The 22009-nt window shown below is 36.6% G+C and overlaps 1 protein-coding gene across 3 annotated transcripts in view; it reads left to right on the top strand.

The window, feature by feature from the left end:
- The window catches only part of LOC145259859 (uncharacterized), a 215326-nt gene extending 201047 nt beyond the window's left edge, over nt 1-14279 (top strand). For all 3 annotated transcript variants that reach the window (XM_080117704.1, XM_080117706.1, XM_080117705.1), the window contains exons 3-4: nt 6209-6328; nt 7017-14279. In XM_080117704.1, the coding sequence (XP_079973830.1) occupies nt 6209-6328; nt 7017-11329 (4433 nt within the window). In that variant the 3' untranslated portion in view covers nt 11330-14279. The remainder of the gene's footprint in view (nt 1-6208; nt 6329-7016) is intronic.
- Nucleotides 14280-22009: the final 7730 nt, after the last annotated feature.

The raw sequence follows: 22009 nt of genomic DNA, 5'->3' as shown, positions 1-22009 counted from the left end.
TATGCATATATTTCTTCCTATAAAAGCGTCTTAATTTGTCCAAAAAAAAACTATCTCCATATTTGTATATACATTTGAAATAGGGAAACTTCCAAAAGACAGAAACACATAAGCACCAATGACTATACCTGCAAATGTATTGTGTGCGTATGTTTGTTTAAACGCAAAGCCAGGGCACAAATCTGTTTTAGCATTGAATAAGTCCGTAAAAGTCAATGTTCGTCTAAAGATTAGATCACACGTAGAATACCTCAGCGGCTGGTCAAGACAGCTACTGAATCAAAAATCTCCATCGCGTTGTTGTAAAAGTTTTCGATGAATGGCCACTAATTAGAAGGTGCTTGCCATCCATCCTTTGACCGCTACATTGGCGGGAAGCCCGATTAAAGTTGACTTACAGTCCAGGGTCCTTATTTCTCCGAAGCACACACACCGACCGTATAACCAATCTCAAATACAGCTCCCGCCTCCTTGAAATTTACTCCAAACCTAGTGATATTTTGAGTACAATGTTTGCCGTTTGAAACGATAGAATTTTTTTTTCGGGGCAAGTGGCTGGAGAGTTTAATAATATAATTATACGATGGATAATATATTTATGTATGTATGCAATTGTCCTTCTCAATAAGAATCAAGTTATATCAAATGAGTTCAATCTGTGTATCGATTAAACGAACATTCTCTTCTCGTATTCACTCTCTATTAGCTTACTAAAAAAAGATATAATACCACTAAACATTGTGTCTATAATCCTTATTTTAATTTTGATCACAATCCATTGCAATATTTTCATTCTTGAAAATATCTCAAATTTAAGTCTGAATCATAAGTTTTACGAAGAAGAGGTCTTCGAATCATGCTTAATTCGTGTCTCATCAAATTTAATTCGAATCTAAAATATTTTAATTTTCAGATGATAGGCTATACCTATATTGTCTCCTAAAACCCTTTTAATAAATAATTTTTCGGTATATATGGCACAGTGGATAGAGACGTTGACTCCCTACAGTTCAAGGTGAGAATTGTCTGCAGATAGCGGTTTCAATGCTACCTAAAGCTGGCTAGAGGATTAGTTTGCCAACACGTGGTGAGACGACAAACAACTATAGAAGACAGTAATTATTGAATATACAGTTTAAGATTCAGCATCCCTATCCAATCGTGGTTATCAACCTGACAAATCCAGAGGAATAGTTAACCGAAATGCCGTGAAACAACAATTTAAAGATTAGGATAACAAATAAATGAATAAAATATAACTAATTGATGTCTAACACACACAAACACACACACACATATATATATATATATATATATACATTTAAAGAAAAAATTGGGTCCTGAATTTTTAGGAATTGCACTTAATACAGGTGCTTGCCAATATTTATATATGGAAGTACTGCTCTATAATAACCAATCCGTGGGTAGGTAAATTGAGAAATACTGGTTGTCGTCTACTGACATATCGAAGAAGATACGTTTATACTCGTTTTTTGTAAGTGCGCGAACTGCAAAATCAAAGATTTCGATAGGGAAAATTATTAGTCAGGCCAATAAGATTAAATCAACGAGTTCAACATTCGTTCACTGTAACTGAGTCTGGACTAACGAAAGAGTGGGCAGGTCTAACGAGAACGTCCTGACCGACCAAATAGCTGGTACATTAGTGTACTGAGCTGAACAATGTTCGGGTGAATGAGTTATAACTTGTATTGCCGTCATCATCATCATCACCACCACCAGCACCACCACCACCACCATCCTGTGCCATTTGAGGAATTAAGATGTACACAAATTCTATTATAGCAAGTTTCTTGGTTGCATATACACATATGTATGAGACGGAGAAAGTGTTATATATATATATATATATGAATATATATATGTATGTGTGTGTGTGTGTGTGTGTGTATGTATGTATGTATACGGACCAGACATTGGTACACATAATTTCACAATAGCTCTGATTTATCGAAAAGTTCAATTGTTGAGCTGATTTAATCTAGAGCATAGAATGTCGAAAATTTGACTGAACATTTGTTATATTTATAGGAAGATTATTGTATTGTCCATTTATACTTAACTCAAGTAAATAACTTTATATGTATGTGCGTTTGTTTTGCTATGCACTGACATTTTACGTTTATTTACCTTTAACCTTTAATAAAAAGGAAAAAAAAAACGAAAATCTTCACCTCAACCAATCGGGTTAGTTTGATGCATTTATATTCAGTTTTAAAATCCGTAGAGAAGCGGAAGATTTTGGACCGGAACCAAAAATCTTTGGATATTTCTTTCCAGAAAAGATGACTTAATTAACCTCTTGTGGCTCGACAGATAGGAGTGGTCAGTTTCACTTCACAGCTAATCATATCTTTTCCTCTTCCTCTCAGTCGTGCATTGCTATATCATCAAGACGGAGTTTTGCCTCCACATATGCCCCCAACCTGATTTATCCCTGCTGCCACACTTTTACCTTCCCTTTCTAAGTCTTAGCCATCTTCTTTTATCCTTCGCTACCATTTTTCAAGTAAATCGTCTCTGTTTTTTTCCGTTTATTTGACATCCTTGCTCTCCTTTCCACAGTTTGAATTGCTCTTCTTTTGCTCGTCCTTCTTTTTTTACCATGCTCTAATTTTATAATTTCCAATTAAGCGGACATATTGGTTTTACCGGCGTTTGTTTGTACACATTATCTACTTAATTGTATGCGATATATATATATATAGAGAAATAAAACAAACAGCCAATATGACCATACTCCGTAGGGATACATAAAGGCACATAAATATAACCACCTTACAACAATTCGTAGCGAACTTTTCCTACCAATTGTCAAGAATTATAGAACTAATAACTTTAGCGAGAGCATCAGCAGACAACCAGACACTCGCTTAACATAGTAATATAGCAGTGTTTGAATTTTTATTGATATTTTTCATTTAATCTTCTCAATTTTGCCTGTTGCAAATAAACATTCCTGAACTGAAAATGTCCCTTTCTCATCTTTTTATTTGGAAAGTTGCCGATGTGTTTAGTGGAAGTTATTCTTTCTCGGACTTTTATCTCGCACGTTCGATACTATTGAAAAAGTATAATATACTCAGTGGCCAAAAGTCATTATTCTGTCTCTGTTTCATTTATGAATAATAAAATAGATTGACACTTTGCCAAACCTATATATATAATGTGTGTGTATGTAAGTGTAAACGTGCCCTCACGAGCAAATACACACACAAACACGTAAAATATATTTTAGTACACACACACACACACACACACACACACACACACACACATATATATATATATATATATATATATATATATATATATATTTTTTTTTTTTTTTTTTAGTTTTTCAGCTATAACCGAAACCAAAACTTGTGAAGAATGCTTAATAAAATTAATAATGCAAAAATGCATTACTGGAGTTCCATCAGCTACAATCAAAACCAACTAAAACTTATGATGAATTCTTGGTAAGATTATTTATACAAGAAATGGAAGTCCATAACAATTAAACGATTAGTGTGACACGTAAAATAAATAAAACACCCGCTATCTTATTATTTAATATATAATAAGTCAATTTTCTATTGATTATTACATCGTACCCACTATATAGTAGTGCCAGTAGTGCCCCTTCTACTAACGTTGCCCCATCTAAATCCCGCTAATATATATATATATATATATATATATATAGTATTTACTATTACAGAGATAATACTCTATAGTTGTGATTTCAGAAGTATATATATGGGTTATTATCAGACGGATAATAATAGGTAAAAATTAACAAAGTTTAAGTATAAATATATATATTACTAGCTAAAGACTAAATAAGATTTGCTGAACACGCCCAAATACCCCATACACCAAGTTTTAAGTGTGAACACTCTGGTTGACAGGAGTTCTGTAGAGACCATTCCTACGACAGACAAGATCACTTATATATATATATATATATATATATATATATATATATATATATATATATATATGTGTGTGTATGTGTGGTGTAGAAAAATATATCTAAGCACGTATTTTATATTGTTCTTCTGAAATAATTCCTCAATAACAACCACATTATATAAGACCTCTTTTACTTCATTTTTTGTTTTCTTTCTAAAGATTCCACGGCTTAGGTCGAAGTAACGTACGTTGTATTTCCCGAAAAGTGCCTCCATGCTGAATGATTGTTTCTTCCATGAGCGAAGTTGCCTATTGCGTTCATAAGTGCATAATAACAAGATAGCGTCACCACCACCACCATTACCACCAACAAAACATTTTCGGACTTTCGGTAGGCCATCACGGTCGACATACGCAGCTTGCAACTTTAAAAGCCCCATAACCCCGGAGAGAAAATCTCGCATTTTGTTTTTGTCAGGAGAAAGGGCTCTTTTTCTGAGATGTCAGTTTTGTAGGCAGTTGTTGCAAACGCGATAATCCAGTTGAATACGAAATCTTCTAGCTATAAGAGAGATTGGCTATTTAACTACATTATTGCTTACCGGCAAACGGACAGCCATTCACGCTATGCTATGAAACTATTCGATTTTTGGAGTCAATACGCCTCTATCCTGATAATAAGATGGCCCACTCTTTCATTTCCGTTCACACACACACACACACACACACACACACACACACACACACACACACACACATATGTCACAAAACGTATTATTAAGTTTACTAAATGAGTAATTATGTGTGTGAGTATGTATATATACATGTGTGTGTGAGTATGTATATATACATGTGTGTGTGAGTATGTATATATACACATGTGTGTGAGTATGTATATATACACATGTGTGTGAGTATGTATATATACACATGTGTGTGAGTATGTATATATACACATGTGTGTGTGAGTATGTATATATACACATGTGTGTGTGTGAGTATGTATATATACATGTGTGTGTGTGTGAGTATGTATATATACATGTGTGTGTGTGTGAGTATGTATATATACATGTGTGTGTGTGAGTATGTATATATACATGTGTGTGTGTGAGTATGTATATATACGTGTGTGTGTGAGTATGTATATATACATGTGTGTGTGTATGTATATATATATGTGTATGTATATATATGTGTATGTATGTATATATATGTGTATGTATGTATATATATATGTGTATGTATGTATATATATGTGTGAGTATGTATTTATATATATATGTGTGAGTATGTATGTATATATATATATGTGAGTATGAATGTATATATATGTGTGAGTATGTATGTATATATATGTGTATGTATGTATATATATGTGTATGTATGTATATATATATATGTGTGAGTATGTATGTATGTATATATATGTGTGAGTATGTATATATATATATGTGTGAGTGTATGTATATATATGTGTGAGTATGTATGTATATATATGTGTGTGAGTATGTATGTATATATATGTGTGTGAGTATGCATGTATATATATATGTGTGTGAGTATGCATGTATATATATATGTGTGTGAGTATGCATGTATATATGTGTGAGTATGCATGTATATATATATGTGTGAGTATGCATGTATATATATATGTGTGAGTATGCATGTATATATATATGTGTGAGTATGCATGTATATATATATGTGTGAGTATGCATGTATATATATATGTGTGAGTATGCATGTATATATATGTGTGAGTATGTATATATGTGTGTGAGTATGTATATATGTGTGTGTGTGTGTGTGAGTATGTATATATATGTTTGTGTATGCACATATATATGTGTGTGTGTATATATATATATATATATATATATATATTAAAGTTGAACTTATCTCTTAAATGCTAAAATATTATATGTAATTCAACGTAGGAGACAAAACTGGTACGAATCTCTTTTTTTCGAAAACCCGCTCTAGGACGGGTAGTCTTTTATATGCACCGGATGTGTAGATATGTTACGTTTGTATTAAAAAAAAATCTTATTCTTTTGTTTTCATATGAAATAACAAGAAAAGTCTTAACATATAATAAAATTTATTAATGTAATGGTGATATAGGAATTGTTTTGACGTTCAACGACCCATTTTATGTTTATATGCCTTAAGCATACAGACCAAAGTCACGAAACAAAACTAATTGCATTTACTAAATAGGGAAACTAACTAATGTAACCTTTTTGTTCGTTAATAAATATATAATATTTCTTTCTGTTTACAGGATTGGTAAATCACCCCTCCTTTGGCGGCCACGCCCATGGCTTCAGACACAAATGCAAATATTGCCAGAAGGTGTTCAACAATGAATTATCCTTGCAAATACACGTCAGGTCACACACAGGTAAGGGCAACTGGTTTAATAAAAGAAAATAAAAATTAAAACAATAAGATACTTAAACGAGCCCCAGCTGCAGAGAAATACAAATAGAAACCTTAAAAGTTACAATGTATCTCCCTCGAAAAGCCCTCGGATAAAATCATAGCAACATTAAGTGTTAACCCCAGGAGAGAGTCATTTGATATCTTTGAACTAATTAAATGAAATAAAACATGTACAAAATTGGCTCTATCACAAATAATAAATCGTATTTGGATACAGTGTTGTTTCATAGGTTGTCTGATTATCAAAAGTGGCAAAAAAAATTCCTTATAATTTTTAGCTGAATTAAATCACGAATTGTAACTATTTTAAAACGATATATCAAACCAGCACGCGACCTCGTCGTAAAATAGTCTTAATAAGTGATATCTGAATTTAAATTGATAAAGTGTATATGTTGATGAAGAAAACCATATACGTTTTACTCTTTTTTCTTACATATTGATAATAAAATGATTTTCGAAACCTGCGTACGTATTGGCAGATATACTTAAATATTGTTTCTCGAATCTTTAAAATTTGAGTTTTGCTATACGTTTTGTAATTTACTGAATTATACGAGTTTGTATAATAATCATTACATTGATTCATTATTTTCACAATTTTATAGAGATATACGTATATATATATATTTCTTCTTTTTTTACAGGAGAACGCCCTTACCGCTGTAACGTGTGCAACTTAAGATTTTCCTGTAAGAGCTCTCTACGTGTCCACTTCAGCAAACACAAGTCTCATCTCCAACTGCCTCAACAACCACTCCCTGCCCACTCAGCCGCCGCTAGAAACGCAGCACTCCTATCTTCCAGGTTTCAAATCCAGCCCATGAGTCTTACTATGTCCTCTGTGGCTGTCAGCTTACCCGCCGCCGGGGTACCCATATCGGCAACTGCCTCTCCAACATTCACCTCGGTCGTCAGCAGAGCGCCCATACTCGACCCTACTACAGCCTCGATATCCCAGCCCATGATACGAGCAGAAAGCCCTTCGCTTAAATTAGAGAAACAAGAACCGAAACTTGGCGAAGGAGCCATCGACAGCGTTTCTCTCCAGACTGCCCACAGTAACAGCCTTACACCCACTACTAGCACGGCTGTTATGACGGGGGCTGAAACCCCAACGTCCGCTCTGCAAGCTATCGCCTACACAAATGCCCTTACTTCTTCAAGCCCACACATTGAACCGTCATCCGCCTCATCCGTTATTGCCGCCGTTGCCCCCGCCAACTCGAGCCTAGCTGCCGCTGCTGTTTGCTCGCCAGCCATTACCACTACCTCTTCTTCAAGCCACATCCCCCTGAGCGCCTCTCGGGTATTTCCCTTGCTTCCGCCACTGACCGTAGTACCGCATCCGACGATGTCACCAATGGGACCGATGCCGCCCCACTTCAACACGAGCGGTCACGGGGTAGCTCCGCCACACCCTCCGGGACCGCCGCCGCCACCGCCGCCACCGCCACCACCGCCGCTTAACAAGCCAGATCTGAGGAGCATGCCTGGAGGCCTCTTTCCGCCAGCCAAGCACATCGAGCCGGGCGAGAATGTTGAGGATTATATGGAGGTTAACACTTCGGAGACGTCGAAATTGCAGAAGTTTGTTGAGAACATCGAGCACAAGCTTAGTGATCCGAATGAATGTGCGATCTGCCATCGTGTCCTGAGTTGCAAAAGTGCGCTTCAGATGCACTATCGTATTCACACCGGCGAGAGACCCTTTCGCTGTAAGCTGTGTGGACGCGCTTTCACCACTAAGGGCAACCTGAAAACACATATGGGTGTACACCGGGCGAAACCACCAACCCGACTCACGCACCAGTGCCCCGTATGTCACAAACAATTCACCAACATTCTTGTTCTGCAGCAGCACATCCGAGGACACACTTCCGATACTTATCCCAGTATGCCGCCGAGTCTCTATCGTGCAAGCGAATGGCATCCGAAGCCGTTCGACTTGCGACCTCATCTGGAACCCAGGGAGTTAGACCTAAGCAAAACCGCGCCTAGTTTTTCTCACCACCCACTTCTACCTTCCACAACGTCTCCAGCCACGTCGCTGAACTCAACATCCCCGGTAATATCTCCAATGGACAACGCCATCAACAAGATAAGCCCAGGTAGTTTGGACATGACACAGAAGGTCCTCGACGCTACGGGCAGCGTTGATGGGAGTACTGACCGGGATATGATTGATGAAGATAATATGATTGATGCAAGCGGCGTTATTGATAGTGGCAATGTGATGGATGAAGGGCTAATGGACGATAGCATTGTAGATAGCGACACCGCAGACGACGGCGTTATGGACGCCTCTGTAATGGACGATAGCAATATGATGGACTGTTCGCTGCCTGATTCGAATCTTATGGATGCAGACGACCTAGAGGGCGAGAGACCCACAACCAAGGAGCAGAAGATAGAGGGCGAAGAAACCAAAGTCGATGATTGGATCGAACCTAAGACGCCCACAACGTCAATGACGCCAACGTCGACCACCAACACCACGCCAACGGCCGCCATCATCACCTCAAAAAAAGAAGACATGTGGGCTGAACCGGATGACTCGCAGACGTCGAGTGATGCAGCGCACGAAGCCCTTGATGAGGAACGGCCAAGTTCTATGGCCTCCACCGGATCCCATGAATCACCAGAACTGCATAAAATCCAAAACATGAACCCACTCTCGAGCTACGAGTCGCATATCAATTCGGTAATAACTAGCGGATTTGTTCCTCCTTCGTCTACGTCCCTGGCCGCCTTAGAAGCCAGAGTACGTGCCATCAATTCGAACAATCCGCTGAGTATGACTGTCAGTCCGAAATTTGATTTGCGTCTCCATCCCCGAGATATGAATCCATTGCATAAGCAGTTTCCCCCCCATCTCCCGCATAGCGCTTTTTTGAATGGGGATGGTTCTACCGGAACGTCACCCCACTCCCTAGGCGCCGACGCTTTGTCCGACTCGAATGGCTTAAAAGATGCAGCTTCGATGCATCTACGTCCCGACGTTCCGGGGTTTCCTATGAGCTCAGTGTTTCCTTTGGCCCCGGCTCTTGATCTGCGCCCTCGTAATGTGGAAGGGAAGGCGAATACAACGTGCTACATCTGCTTTAAGACGTTCGCCTGTAAAAGCGCCCTCGACATTCACATACGGAGTCACACGAAAGAGAGACCATTCAAATGCGAAGTTTGCGATCGCAGTTTCTCCACTAAAGGGAACATGAAGCAGCATATGTTGACACATAAGATAAGGGACCTTCCCACCCAATTCAAAAGCCGCAGTGGGAGCAGTAGTAGTAGTAGCGGCGGAGGCAGTAGCAACCCGGCCGCCAGCTTGAACAGCAATCCACCCACCACCAACACTAACACCACAAACACCAACAACACAACAAATTCAAACACTTCAAGCACCGCCAACACTACTAACAGTAACAGCCCCATTGATGCGAACACGAATCTTAGCATGACTAACAGCAGCGAACCTGCTGTGAAAACAGAATTTAGTAACGACAGCGAAGCTAATCGAGCGATACAAAGCGTTGGAACCCCTAGTAGCAATAACGGAAGCGGTAATGGTAATGGCCCGAGCAGCGGCACCAGCAGCGGCAGCAACAATATCTCGAGCAGTAAACCAGGCAACGGCGACAATAACGACCCCAACAGTCATCATCAGACCCCAAATTCCCAACAACAGAACTCTCCAATTAGTGACGGCAACAGCACCTCCCCGTTTGTCCGTCGGACATCACCGAAACACACCTGCAGTGTCTGTCAAAAACAGTTCTCCAGTGCCAGCGCCCTACAGATCCACATTCGAACCCACACTGGCGACAAGCCATTCAAGTGCAACATGTGCGCCAAGGCGTTTACTACGAAAGGTAATCTGAAAGTTCATATGGGTACTCATATGTGGGGTAACAACCCATCCCGGCGAGGTCGGCGAATGTCAATCGAACCACCTTTCCTTATCGGACCCAAAGAGCAACACTACCTATCGCCGTACCATAGATCGCCGGACTTTCTGTTTCACCAGTATCCACATTTCTTGAACGGCCTGTCACCAAAGATGAACGAGATCTCCGTCATCCAAAGCTTGAACGGTAGCATGAATCATCTCCAGAATCATCTACCGGAGGTCAGCAAGGAGGAGCCGCCCCGAAGTGACAGTGTTGGTGGTCGTAGCAGTATTGAAAGTGACCGGAAGAGTACAGAAAGCCTACCGTCTTCTTGGCCAACTGATACTCTTTCCGGTCTGAATCTTACTCACCATCATCACCAGCAGCAGGCGGCTTTACTCCTTGCCCAGCAGCAGCAACAAATACAGCAGCAGCAACAGCAACAGTCACCAAACGGAAGTAGTAGCAGCCATAGTAGCATCGGCAGCAACCACAATTCCATAGTTGCTCAGAACCTCGAAGGAAGTGGTTTACTCCAAGGAAATCTAAGCCTAGGAGTGCCGCCTACGTCCCACGATCTCTTGCTAGCCCCAGGACTTAGCGGCGAGCTGGACCTCAGCATGAAATCTGTAGCCTCATCGATCTCATCAGTGGTCAGCGGGTCTGGTACCGGATTAAATACTGCAGTAGGATGTGCGAATGATGGGTCTTCAGGCGTCGGTGGTAGCGTTACTGTCAGTGGTGGTGGTGGCGGTAGTAGCGCGGTTTCAAATGCGGACAGTACTGCTTCGTCTCCCCCGGTTGCCCCCCCGTCAGTGTCTCCAACGCCGGCTTTAGCCACCACCCCTAATAGTGACCGGGATTTGGTCAGTGGCAGCACGTCCACCACACCGACAGCGGGTGTAGGCCTGCCGGACACGCACCAGAGCGTAGGTGCTTGGCCTTGGCGAACTATGTGCCATGTATGCAATCAGGTGTTTCCCACCTCTAGTTCGTTAGATATTCACCTAAGGACACATCACCACGGAAACCCAACAGAAGAACCCATGCGAACGTCAGTATCAAACTGAGGTGTTTGGAGATATAAAGAAACGATATTTTCACATGACCAATAAAAAAAGGGAATAGAAAAATATATTTCAGGGATGAATATCTTTGAGATGTTGGTAACTAAAAATAACGATATAAACAATAATTTAAAATGTAATAAATCTTTTTGTTTATGAATAATAAAAAAGAGGAAGAAAAACTATATTAAAATCAACAAGGAGAACACAAGAAATATGCGGGTGAGATGAAGGATTATGCTATAGCTTCGAATCGATCGATTCAAAAAATTAAAAAAAAAAACTCAATAAATGTCGAAGAGGTATTGAGTCACGAGAGAAACGCGGAACGCAGATCGCGACAAGGGTTTCAGAGTTGTTATTGACAAACTTGCAAAAAATATCTTTCCCGACTTCGGATCAAAGCAGAAATACTGTCATCTACAGGATTTGAATTTAGACAATCTGCTTTATACGTTAACGACTTCTGTAATTTCACAATAAATATAAGGATTACAAAATATCCGACAGTGTCTAATTCAGTTTTGTGACATTATCTCTAACATGTAAACAATGTTATCATCTCCAATTAGCGTCATTTGAATTACTCCAATATAAATGGTATGACGGGCTTTTTTTTATAAAGCTTACAAAATGAACATTGTAAATTGGCTGAGGGTAACATTTAGTCCCTTCTACAAAGAAGATTTAAAAAAAAACATTTGATTTTTTAAAATATATACACTTAATCATAAAAAAGGATATTTCGGAGATGAAAAAAAAACTGTCTTTAAAGCATGAGTCGGGCATGTGTTGGGAAATAAGAAAGAAAGAATTTGAAGAAAAAGTGCTCCACAACCCCCGCAAAAAATAAGGAGCCAAACTGATTACTTTTAAAAATGTAATTGCGTTAAAAGGAGTGCTGTGGACGGAAACGGTCAAGAAATTATTAAAGTAGGCGGTTTGATGTAAATAAAAGAACGTAAGAAGCAAAAACAACAATGTGAAGATACATTAATATATATATATATATATATATATATATATATATATAAGAACAATATTTTTTTTTAGTAAAAAAGGAACTTACTCTGCTTGACATTCCAGAAGCGAATTGACAATCATTCATTAATTTTATGATATAATTAAGAATAAATGCTAAAAACACACAGAAAAAACAAAAATAAAAAACAAATCGACTACAAAGACTGTGTAATTCTCTTAGAAAAAAGAAAGAACAAAAATATTTTTTACATTGAAATATTGAGGCTGAAGTACGTGGAATAATGCTTTATAATACGTTTTCTTTTCAAATTAAAAAAGAAAACGTAAACTGTTTGCTATAATAATGTGCACGCCATAAAAGACAGTGTGGTAAACAGGACGGACCACATGCATACACCGAGGAAAGAAACTTACAACATACATACACGCATCTTTAATATTAATGTCCGACCTATATATAGAAAAAGAATATGACGGATAAACTAAACCAATAAATAATGTCAAATAAAATCGAAGTTTTAATTGTTACGGACTATTTTAAAAATCTGAACTATATTTGCCTAGAAAAAAAAACAGACTAAATTGAACTTTGGTGTTTTTCCAACAACAATACGTGGACAAAAGCCTTAAAAACACTTTTAATAATTATCTATAAAATATGATACAACAATTTATCGTATTACATACATAGACATAAACAAGAAAACTAATGTTTTTTTATACAGAACTCCAGAAAAATGGGAAAATAACACAAATTAGGTGTACATATTTACACGCTATATATATATAAATATATATGTAAGTATATATATATATCTATATATATTATATATTTCTGTTTTTCGTTTTAATATATACACAAAACCGTGCCATGGACCATGGTAAAATATAGGCTTATTGATATGTGTTGTGGACAATACTATTTTCGCGCAGTAATGTTTTACAAAGAATATTCTCAGAATAAAAATCGTAACAATAAACTGATCGATTTTTCCCTACCTCTGTATATTTTTTGACAATCCGCTTTTTCTGATCCAATCTCCGGCATCTCCCCCACAAACACACAAATAAAGAATAACAATTAACAATCATGACATCCAAACGTAACCATCAATGCATAAAAGTACATACATAACAAACATATACGCTCAAAACCAATACTTATCCCTGATTCATGCATAAAATATATATATATATATATATATATACATATATATATATATATAATCACACGTAAACAGATGTACATATGTATACAAGAAAAATATATCCCACTCTGACAAAAAAAAAAAAATTAAAAAAGATCGTAGATAAAAAGAAAAACTTTCTTTTTTTATTTTAGACGAAAAATATACTTTTCCAGTACCATTTTTTGTTTCATATTTTTAAGAACTTGTTCCAAAGAAATACGATTGCGATATATACATGCATATATATATATATAAATATATGTATTGTGTTTATACATGTATATATATATGTGTGTGTATATTATTTATATATATAATTATATATATGTATGTATGTGTGAGTGTATATACATAACACGTTTGTTTTTGTCTCGTTTACCAATTTATTCGGCCCACTTGTAATTTAGAAAATTGAATCAAGATTAAATGTGAACTCTCAAGCAAGTAACATTTTAAAATTACAAACAAATTTACTATGAAATTATGTGGTCCCAAAACGTACCTTGTCTGCTACATTCTAAGCATGTATTTGTATCAATCCATTGATAAATCACAATTTTTAAAAATGACCCCACCCATTCAGAAAAACAAAAGGTAGTTAAATAAAGATGAGTGGATTGCGGTATACTGTTTGTAAAATAAGACAAGCGAGAGAAAGAGGAAAATCGAATTAATACTAAGCTTTATGGTAGACATACTAATCGAGCCATTCATTAATATTTCATTGGCAAAATGATGAAAAAATTTACATCAAGAGTCCGCGTTTTTTTTTTTTTTTTTAATAACAAAATTAAATTTTTTCTCTATTAAAAAAATAAGGACTCATCTCAAAGAACATGTTGATATTATTTTTTTTCCTGTTCCACCATCGGAGGCTGTGTTTTTGGCAAAATGGTCAATAGAGATTTGTAAAAAGAAGTGGGCCACTATCTGAACGATACAAAAAATAAACAAAAAATAAAAAAAACAACACATAAAACGAAATAAATGTATGAATTAAAAAACCGTTGTTCTATTTTCTTTTTTCCTGTGTCTTGATGTCGTCATTATTTTTCACATTATTTGTTTATACTAATAAGTCACGGTATAATTATGTTTATACATCTGTTATCATTAGATCATAGAAGTTAAGCAACGTCGAAGGTGGCCAATTCCAAAACGGTTACCAGTTGAAAACACTAAACACTGTGTGTTGCAGGTCAAAAATAAAACAAATACAGTCAGGAAGACCCGTTTATGAATCCACAGATGTTGACTCAACGGAAGTTCTGTTCACAATTATGTGGCGAAGCTCTCCGAAATGTGTTTGCAATTTCTCCCCCCCTCCAAAATATAAATGTAGCCTTAAAGATTCCTTTAGCAAGTATTGAAAAATGTTAATTTGATAAAATAGAAAAAAACTGGCACCCGTGTGAAAGTTCTGTTTTCAATCTTGTGGCGAAGCTCTTTAGCGAGAGTATGCAATTCATTTTTTATGAGTTACCATTTATGAAGGCCAACAATTACTCGGGGATAAGGATGCATTATATTGTCATTTGGATGCTGAGCAATAATATGAACAGGTTTAAAACGATATATGGATATGGTCAGGATTCGGTTACGATCCGAGAAGTATTTGTTGACATTAGACTTGACCACTATGCTAATGGATATATCCTCTTGCAATCTGCCCCACTGATGGAATTTTTTTTTGAAAATAAACGTTGTTATTGACAACTTCATTTGATTCAGAGTAAGAAATGAAAATTTTCTAGCAGAAGTGTTATTCTTATAAGCTTTTTTCTACAGAGAAATCACAACTTATCAAAGCCCGGAGACCACTCGAGGATAAGAGTCAATGGGTGTATATTAGTCAATGTTATTATAGCGTAGTAAACATAAGTAGTGGGAATTATGTAAATTGGATTACTAAGGGGAGCGGTTCATCAGGAACTTGTTTACATTGAACTTGAAGACAATCAGATTATAGTCAGCTGGAAAGCAGGCAATCGCAAGAGAGTTCCACAGGCGTGTAGTTTCGTCCTATGTAAGCCTCGAATTTCTTCAGATGTGTCTTGTGGAACTCGGGATCTGTAGGAAATTTTGAATGGATCCCTTTATTTAATCCATGAGGTTAACATGCTCTTGTTCTGTAAACTGTAATACATAGTAATAATTACTGATCCGCAAAAAAAAAAAGTAAGAATATTGCACATTTAAAACCAAAGAATAAGATTACCAAAATTCATACTAGAATCGTTCACAAGGATCCGTTGCGTAACGGGATGAGAACAGTAGTCGAAATAACGTAAATCGTCAATGCTCATCTCAAAATTCAGAAAAAAGATGCAGTGATTTAGGCACAAAGTCAGGCGGGTTTTGAAAAAGCCAGCATCCCACGTAAAATAAACTCTGGCTTAAAAATTGCTTGGATAGGTCTGTCGGCGTTTTTCAGGTATGGACTTCTCAGATAACAATAAATTCACCCCTTCCTCAAGAAACGATAAAGCCTGGGAGATTATACATCCATGGACTGCAAACAATCATAGCTTAGCCCGACAGAAACAAAGCCACTCTCAGACTGATTGCCAAAGACGTATCTCCGACTGGGGCGATGTCCATTAAGCTTGTAGCAGATAACAAGAGATTTTTTTTTTTACCTTCAAGATAATGTATAACTAAAAGAACGTGTCAATTTAGTTTCTCAAACAGAACAGTTCCGCACAAGTTTTTTGTCGCATGACGAAGATTAACATTCAGAACTTTCTTGGTCTTTTGGCTAGTAATAAAGTGTAGTATCTGTTCTGATACTACACTTCACCTTTCCTGTCTTCGATCATTTTTTAGTCTTTTAGACTTGGGCAATTTTATTTTTGTTCCAACCCAATATGACACTTTTTGAGGAGCTAGATTTTCCCCACATCAAAAACCGATTTTGTGTTAACTCTTGTCCTCGTGGGGAGGCAATAAATAGGAAAATTCAGCTATTATGCTACTAGTCTAGAATCCTGATTTCAATTTTGTAAAAATTAGTTACTCGGTGTTGATTATGGAAAATATCTCAAAATTTTGACTTAAGAAATCTTAAGAATTGATTGAAATTCATAGAATCTTGCTTAATTTGTCTAATGATTGCAGATCAAATTAAATCCAAATGTGGTGTGTTTGAATTCTGAAATGGAAGGTTGTACCCGTAGTATTTCCTGTAAAGGATTCTTAAAATAATGAAAGATTGTACACATATTATGCCCCCCTCTTAACCCCTTTTTAATATACTAGAATCCCTGAAATTTGGAGAATATTTACCAATTGATTCTTCCTACCTTATTGTTAAAAAGAACAAACAAAAAACTAATATCGGAAGGTATGTTCATTTTCAAGAATCGCCTCCTCTTTCACTGCGGTTTCTTTGCATGAAACAAAAATAAACTAAATATGGCTAACATTACCAACCCTATTCCATTTTTGTTCTAAATTCATGATGACTTGTTAATTATTTTAGAAGTGAATCCTTTACATGGATAACGTACTAGGTAAAATTCAGTTGTCAATGATACTATTGTAGTGGTTGATTGTTCAATCCTCCGTGAGAGCGATACTCAGAATACAATTGCGAATTAATTAGAATGTCTACACGGTCATGGCTGACGAAAAAAGAACATGCTACCCCGATTGATTAAATAAAAAGTTCCGTTCAAAATTCTGCGCATTCCCTAGTTCGACAAACGGATGTCAAATTTCAACAATATAAAACCGTAGAAAATAAGCGGAAACGTTGCGAGGAAGATAGTAATCCGTATAATCCGAGTTTGATGAAAACTAGTTCAGTCGCTGACCGTTTAAAAGCCTTTGATATGATGATTAATTTTTTGATATAATGGTTAATTCTTGTTTAATATAACAACTGAGACTTTGGAAATAAAAATAAAATAATGTCTTGGCATATTTATTTATTTATTATTTAAAAATATACTTTTCATAGAAATCGCTCCAGAGAAGGCATGAAGCCAGTTTATGTAAGGAGTTAAAACTAACGCTTCGAGGTCAAAAACTAACTAAAGATAAGTGTTAGATGGATAGCTCCCTACATAGAAAACAGCATTTCTTCACCTTTTGTCTGGGGCTGCTTTTCTAACAAAGTTATAATCGATGCCTCGGCTATTATATCGGTTAATGTTTTGTTTTTCTATATCCACCACAAAATAAGTAGGACGCTGTTTTATTATGTGGAGAAAGCCAGCCCCACACTCTCCACAGAAAAAGAGGCATCCGGATTGAGATAAAAATAAAAATGATCTGGGTCTGGAATGGTCTATCCTTCACCAACCGTGACCGAGAACAAAAAAGACGAGCTGTAATAGCAGCACATGTAGTTAACTTTCCTCTTTGCCAAATACCTCCGCTCCTTGTGGCACGTTAATATTTTCAGTGAGGAAAGACAAGAATGTGGAGAGACTTCTGCATTTGGCGTTTGTAGAAAAAATTAATTCGCAAGAAATTTTGGACAATGAGTTTTATATCTGCAATTGCTATACAAAATTTCGTAATTCTAATATAGTCTAAGATTTTGCTCGCGAGACAATGAAACCGTCATGCAAAATGGTTCATCAGTCTCCAATAGATAGCTTGTACACTGCAGACGACATCTTACGAGAGAAGCTAAGCTAAGAGGCCGACCATAGTCGTACGGCCCGATGCGCCCCCTTTCATTAGCTGCTAAGTCCATGTGTAATGGAGTGCGCCATTAATCTCATTTATTTCACTTGTCTTTGGTCTTCCTTGAAATACTGAGCGTTTAGCAAAGGGGTTCAAGTACCATATTTAAATGTTTGGTAGCTTGAAGGGAGAATTTCGCGTTTTAAGGCGGTTGTTTATATCGGGGTCTTTATCTCATTATCTAGTTATTGTGTATATAGCAAGAATCTTACGGTTGTATGGGCTCGAATTCTAGTATAGTGAATACTAGTAGCGTGACTCGACGTTGCGAGAGATGGAATGAGGAACAACGGAAGTTCCACGCTTCCAATACTTTTATTCTCATCGAAATGGACGAATCGCCCATTCTTCAATAAAATCAATTGATTGCTTGGTTTGTCGGGGGCATTGTGCATTGTAGTCTACATTGTACTGTAGAGAACCTACTGTTGGATTTATACAATTATTTTACATACTCGCTTGAATTATGTAAAAAAATGGAAAAGTCAAGTGTAGTGGTTCAATTGTATTTTAAACAGAAATATTCATTTCGAACGCGCTCCTTTCATATCAAAGAAATTACTGGAGATTTTATACGTTTGGCCCTTCTGCTTGTGACGTAATAAAACTTCTCAAAGACACTTGTGATGGTTTGGTGGACACTTATGCAAGGCATTTCGATAGAAACCCCATATAAGGAGATTCCCAGACAGAAACCGACGTTTGTGTAAAGTTTTAAAAAATCAGTCAAGTCAGTTTGGAGTCTATGGAGAACTAACTCACACGCTGACAATGTTTTTTTACTATATAAGTAGAGAAAATTCCTAACGCTAGTAGATGGTTAAAACAAAACAAATTATTTTGTAATACTTTCAAACGCTGTTAATACAGTTTGCCCATCTATTTTTATTATCGCTTACATTTGAATGCAGGTGCTGACGTCACACTAACATTAATTATAATTTTGTTAAGGTAATACTTTACGCTTTATTAATAAGAAACTATTTAACAAAAATATAGCTCAATTAGTAGAGCCTCCGACTCAGAATCTAAAGAGTTAATGTTCGATTTCTGATCATTGCATTCGCTTTATTTGTTGGAAATTTCTTATTTACTATTACTGCAATAAAGGTGAATTGTACCATGTCTGGAAAATACGTATATGAGTATGTATGAAGGATAATAACTATGCAGAAATAATGAAACAGTGAAAGAGTGTATGAATAAAAGCAAACAATTGAAGGCAATATTTTAAGTAATCATCTTACCGATTTCAATAGAACCAGTATATATTAGAATCCTGTAATGTTTATATAATCCTGGCTGTTGGAACATATTTTGATATATCAGTAGATGCATAAATAAAACAAAAAGTTCAGTTCACCTAAGAACATGAAAACGTTTGAGATGACCGACAGGTTTTCTATAATGTATCTATAACGTTTAACAAAATTGTAACTGATTGATAAATTGTGACTAACAGGCAAGAAGACAAAATCTCTATATAAAAAAAGTTAATTATATGGACGAGTTGCATTCAATTAGTTGCAAGACGTTTTCATATATGCACTTTTATTGATAGTACACACATGAAACTTTAGTCTCCTTCGAAGTAATCTCCTTCAGCTCCAATGCACTGGTAGCATTTTAACAACTTCTGCAAGGCCCATGGAAGTCCGCTTGTGTGAACATGACACTGGCCCTTGTCACGGTCTCTTTCATCTCCTCAATTGTCTAGTTATCCTCTAAGATTTTTCCTAGGCTTAGGAAATAAGTAAAAAGTCACATAGTGCAAGGTCTGGCCTATAAGGAGGGCGAGGAACTGTGTTGATGCCTATCTTAGTCAAATAGTTTTCGACAAGAATGGAATGAGGGACTGGTGCATTCACGCAAATCTTCCTAATTTTCAGTTCCTTATAAATAATTACGTGTACACATCCCACACTGATATCAAACCGTACATTTATTAGCACTATAGATACACGGCGGTCTTATGCATAATATTCCTTATTTGGTCAATTACTTCTGGCGAATGACTTTCTTACTTCCCCTAAATCTCTCTTTATCTCTCACAGATGCCTGCCTTCCTTGAATCTCTTATTCCAACTGATGTTCGATTCATGCAAGATACTCCAAAAATAGTCTAGAGCATTCCATGCGTTTGAGTGTAATTTCTTCAAGTTTAAAGCAGAATTTTATTGCATATCGTTCTTCTAAAAAGCCCCCAGGACCAGACTGTACTTTTGAAATTCATTAGTTTTTACAATCAGACTTTAGTGGGGTGTATTCCAATTCCTGCTGTGCCCGTTCATTTGAACTTGAAATCGTAAAAATTGGTCAGTCATCTACATAGTAGATACATAGCATCGTAAAAATTGGTCAGTCATCTACATAGTAGATACATAGCAATAACATAATGAATTTTCAAGAGTCTACAACAATTTTAAAAATATGTACAAAAAAGACTGGAAACTTATTGAAGGCACCTCGTATATGTTTACATATTGGTATGTACAAACTTCACGTGTATACTATTGAATAGATCCTTATGAATTTTGTAGGCCCGGTTTCAAGGTTTCATTATGTGAGCTATATATTTTAAATTAGTCTATGCAAAGGGCGCAAAGAGGGAATAAACCTTCGTCTTAAAAATTTAGATTTTTCTATTTCTGTGAAATTTTAATAAGCTTTATTCAATGAAATAAATGAACATTTTCTTAATTTCATTTATTTTTACTTTTAAAAAGATTTTAGGGAGAACAATATGCAGTCAAATATTTCAGATTATCATGAATTTTGATTCATAGTCATTTGATACAATCGGGAAATTTTCCATGAATTCTAATGTATTTTTAAGACCCGTTAAGACGTCAATATAATTTTAGACATGTCTAGAATAAAGATTATATAATTGATTGTGATAAAAATTGGATTGAGAATTCTAGACGGAAGATTTATAAACATTATACTTTAATTTTAATCATCGTAAAAGGGAATAAAACTGAAAGTAATTGAATTTGCCATGGAACGAGTACTTTTCTAGTTCACTGCAATATTAATTTACTTGAACATGATCTTTAGACAGACTTACTGTAATATTTATATAATACTGGATGTTGGAACATATTTTGATATTTCGGTAGATGCATTCCTTTTCAAAATAAAAATAAAACAAAATAAGTTTAGTCCACCTAAGAACATGAAAACGTTAGAGATGGCAGACACGTTTTCCGCAACAACGTTTAATAAACTTGTACCTATTTACTATACCTCCCCATGGGACAGTTAGACACCAGGGTCGTTTTTTAATGTGGAGAAAAGGTACAAAAATAAAAATTGTCTCAGTCGTGAAGGATTTCTCCTCCACCGAAAGAGAACAAGAAATAGAAGTGCAGCATCTGAAGAACACATACTACACTTTGAGGTATTTATTTGCTCCCCCACTGAGCAAATTAGGCACAAGGCCGATTTTTAAAGTGAGGAGTGAAGGGGAAATGGGGACCAACTCCCCGGGGAGTAGGGGAGCTGGATAGTGACAATTGGTATGAAGGGTTGCCCCTACATTGACCAAGGTCTTATCTGTGGGGTCGCCCCCACATAGGGTCTTTGCTTGCAGTATCTGCCGGACAGATGGTATTTATTTGCTCCCCCACTGAGCAAATTAGGCACAAGGCCGATTTTTAATGTGAGGAGTGAAGGGGAAATGGGGACCAACTCCCCGGGGAGTAGGGGAGCTGGATAGTGACAATTGGTATGAAGGGTTGCCCCTACATTGACCAAGGTCTTATCTGTGGGGTCGCCCCCACATAGTGTCTTTGCTTGCAGTATCTGCCGG

The sequence above is a fragment of the Euprymna scolopes genome, chromosome 35, assembly GCF_053919585.1.
Source record: "Euprymna scolopes isolate OS-2025 chromosome 35, ASM5391958v1, whole genome shotgun sequence".
NCBI lineage: Eukaryota > Metazoa > Mollusca > Cephalopoda > Sepiida > Sepiolidae > Euprymna > Euprymna scolopes.
The sequence above is the reverse complement of the archived record's forward strand: the minus strand, read 5'-3'. Positions and strand labels throughout refer to the sequence as shown.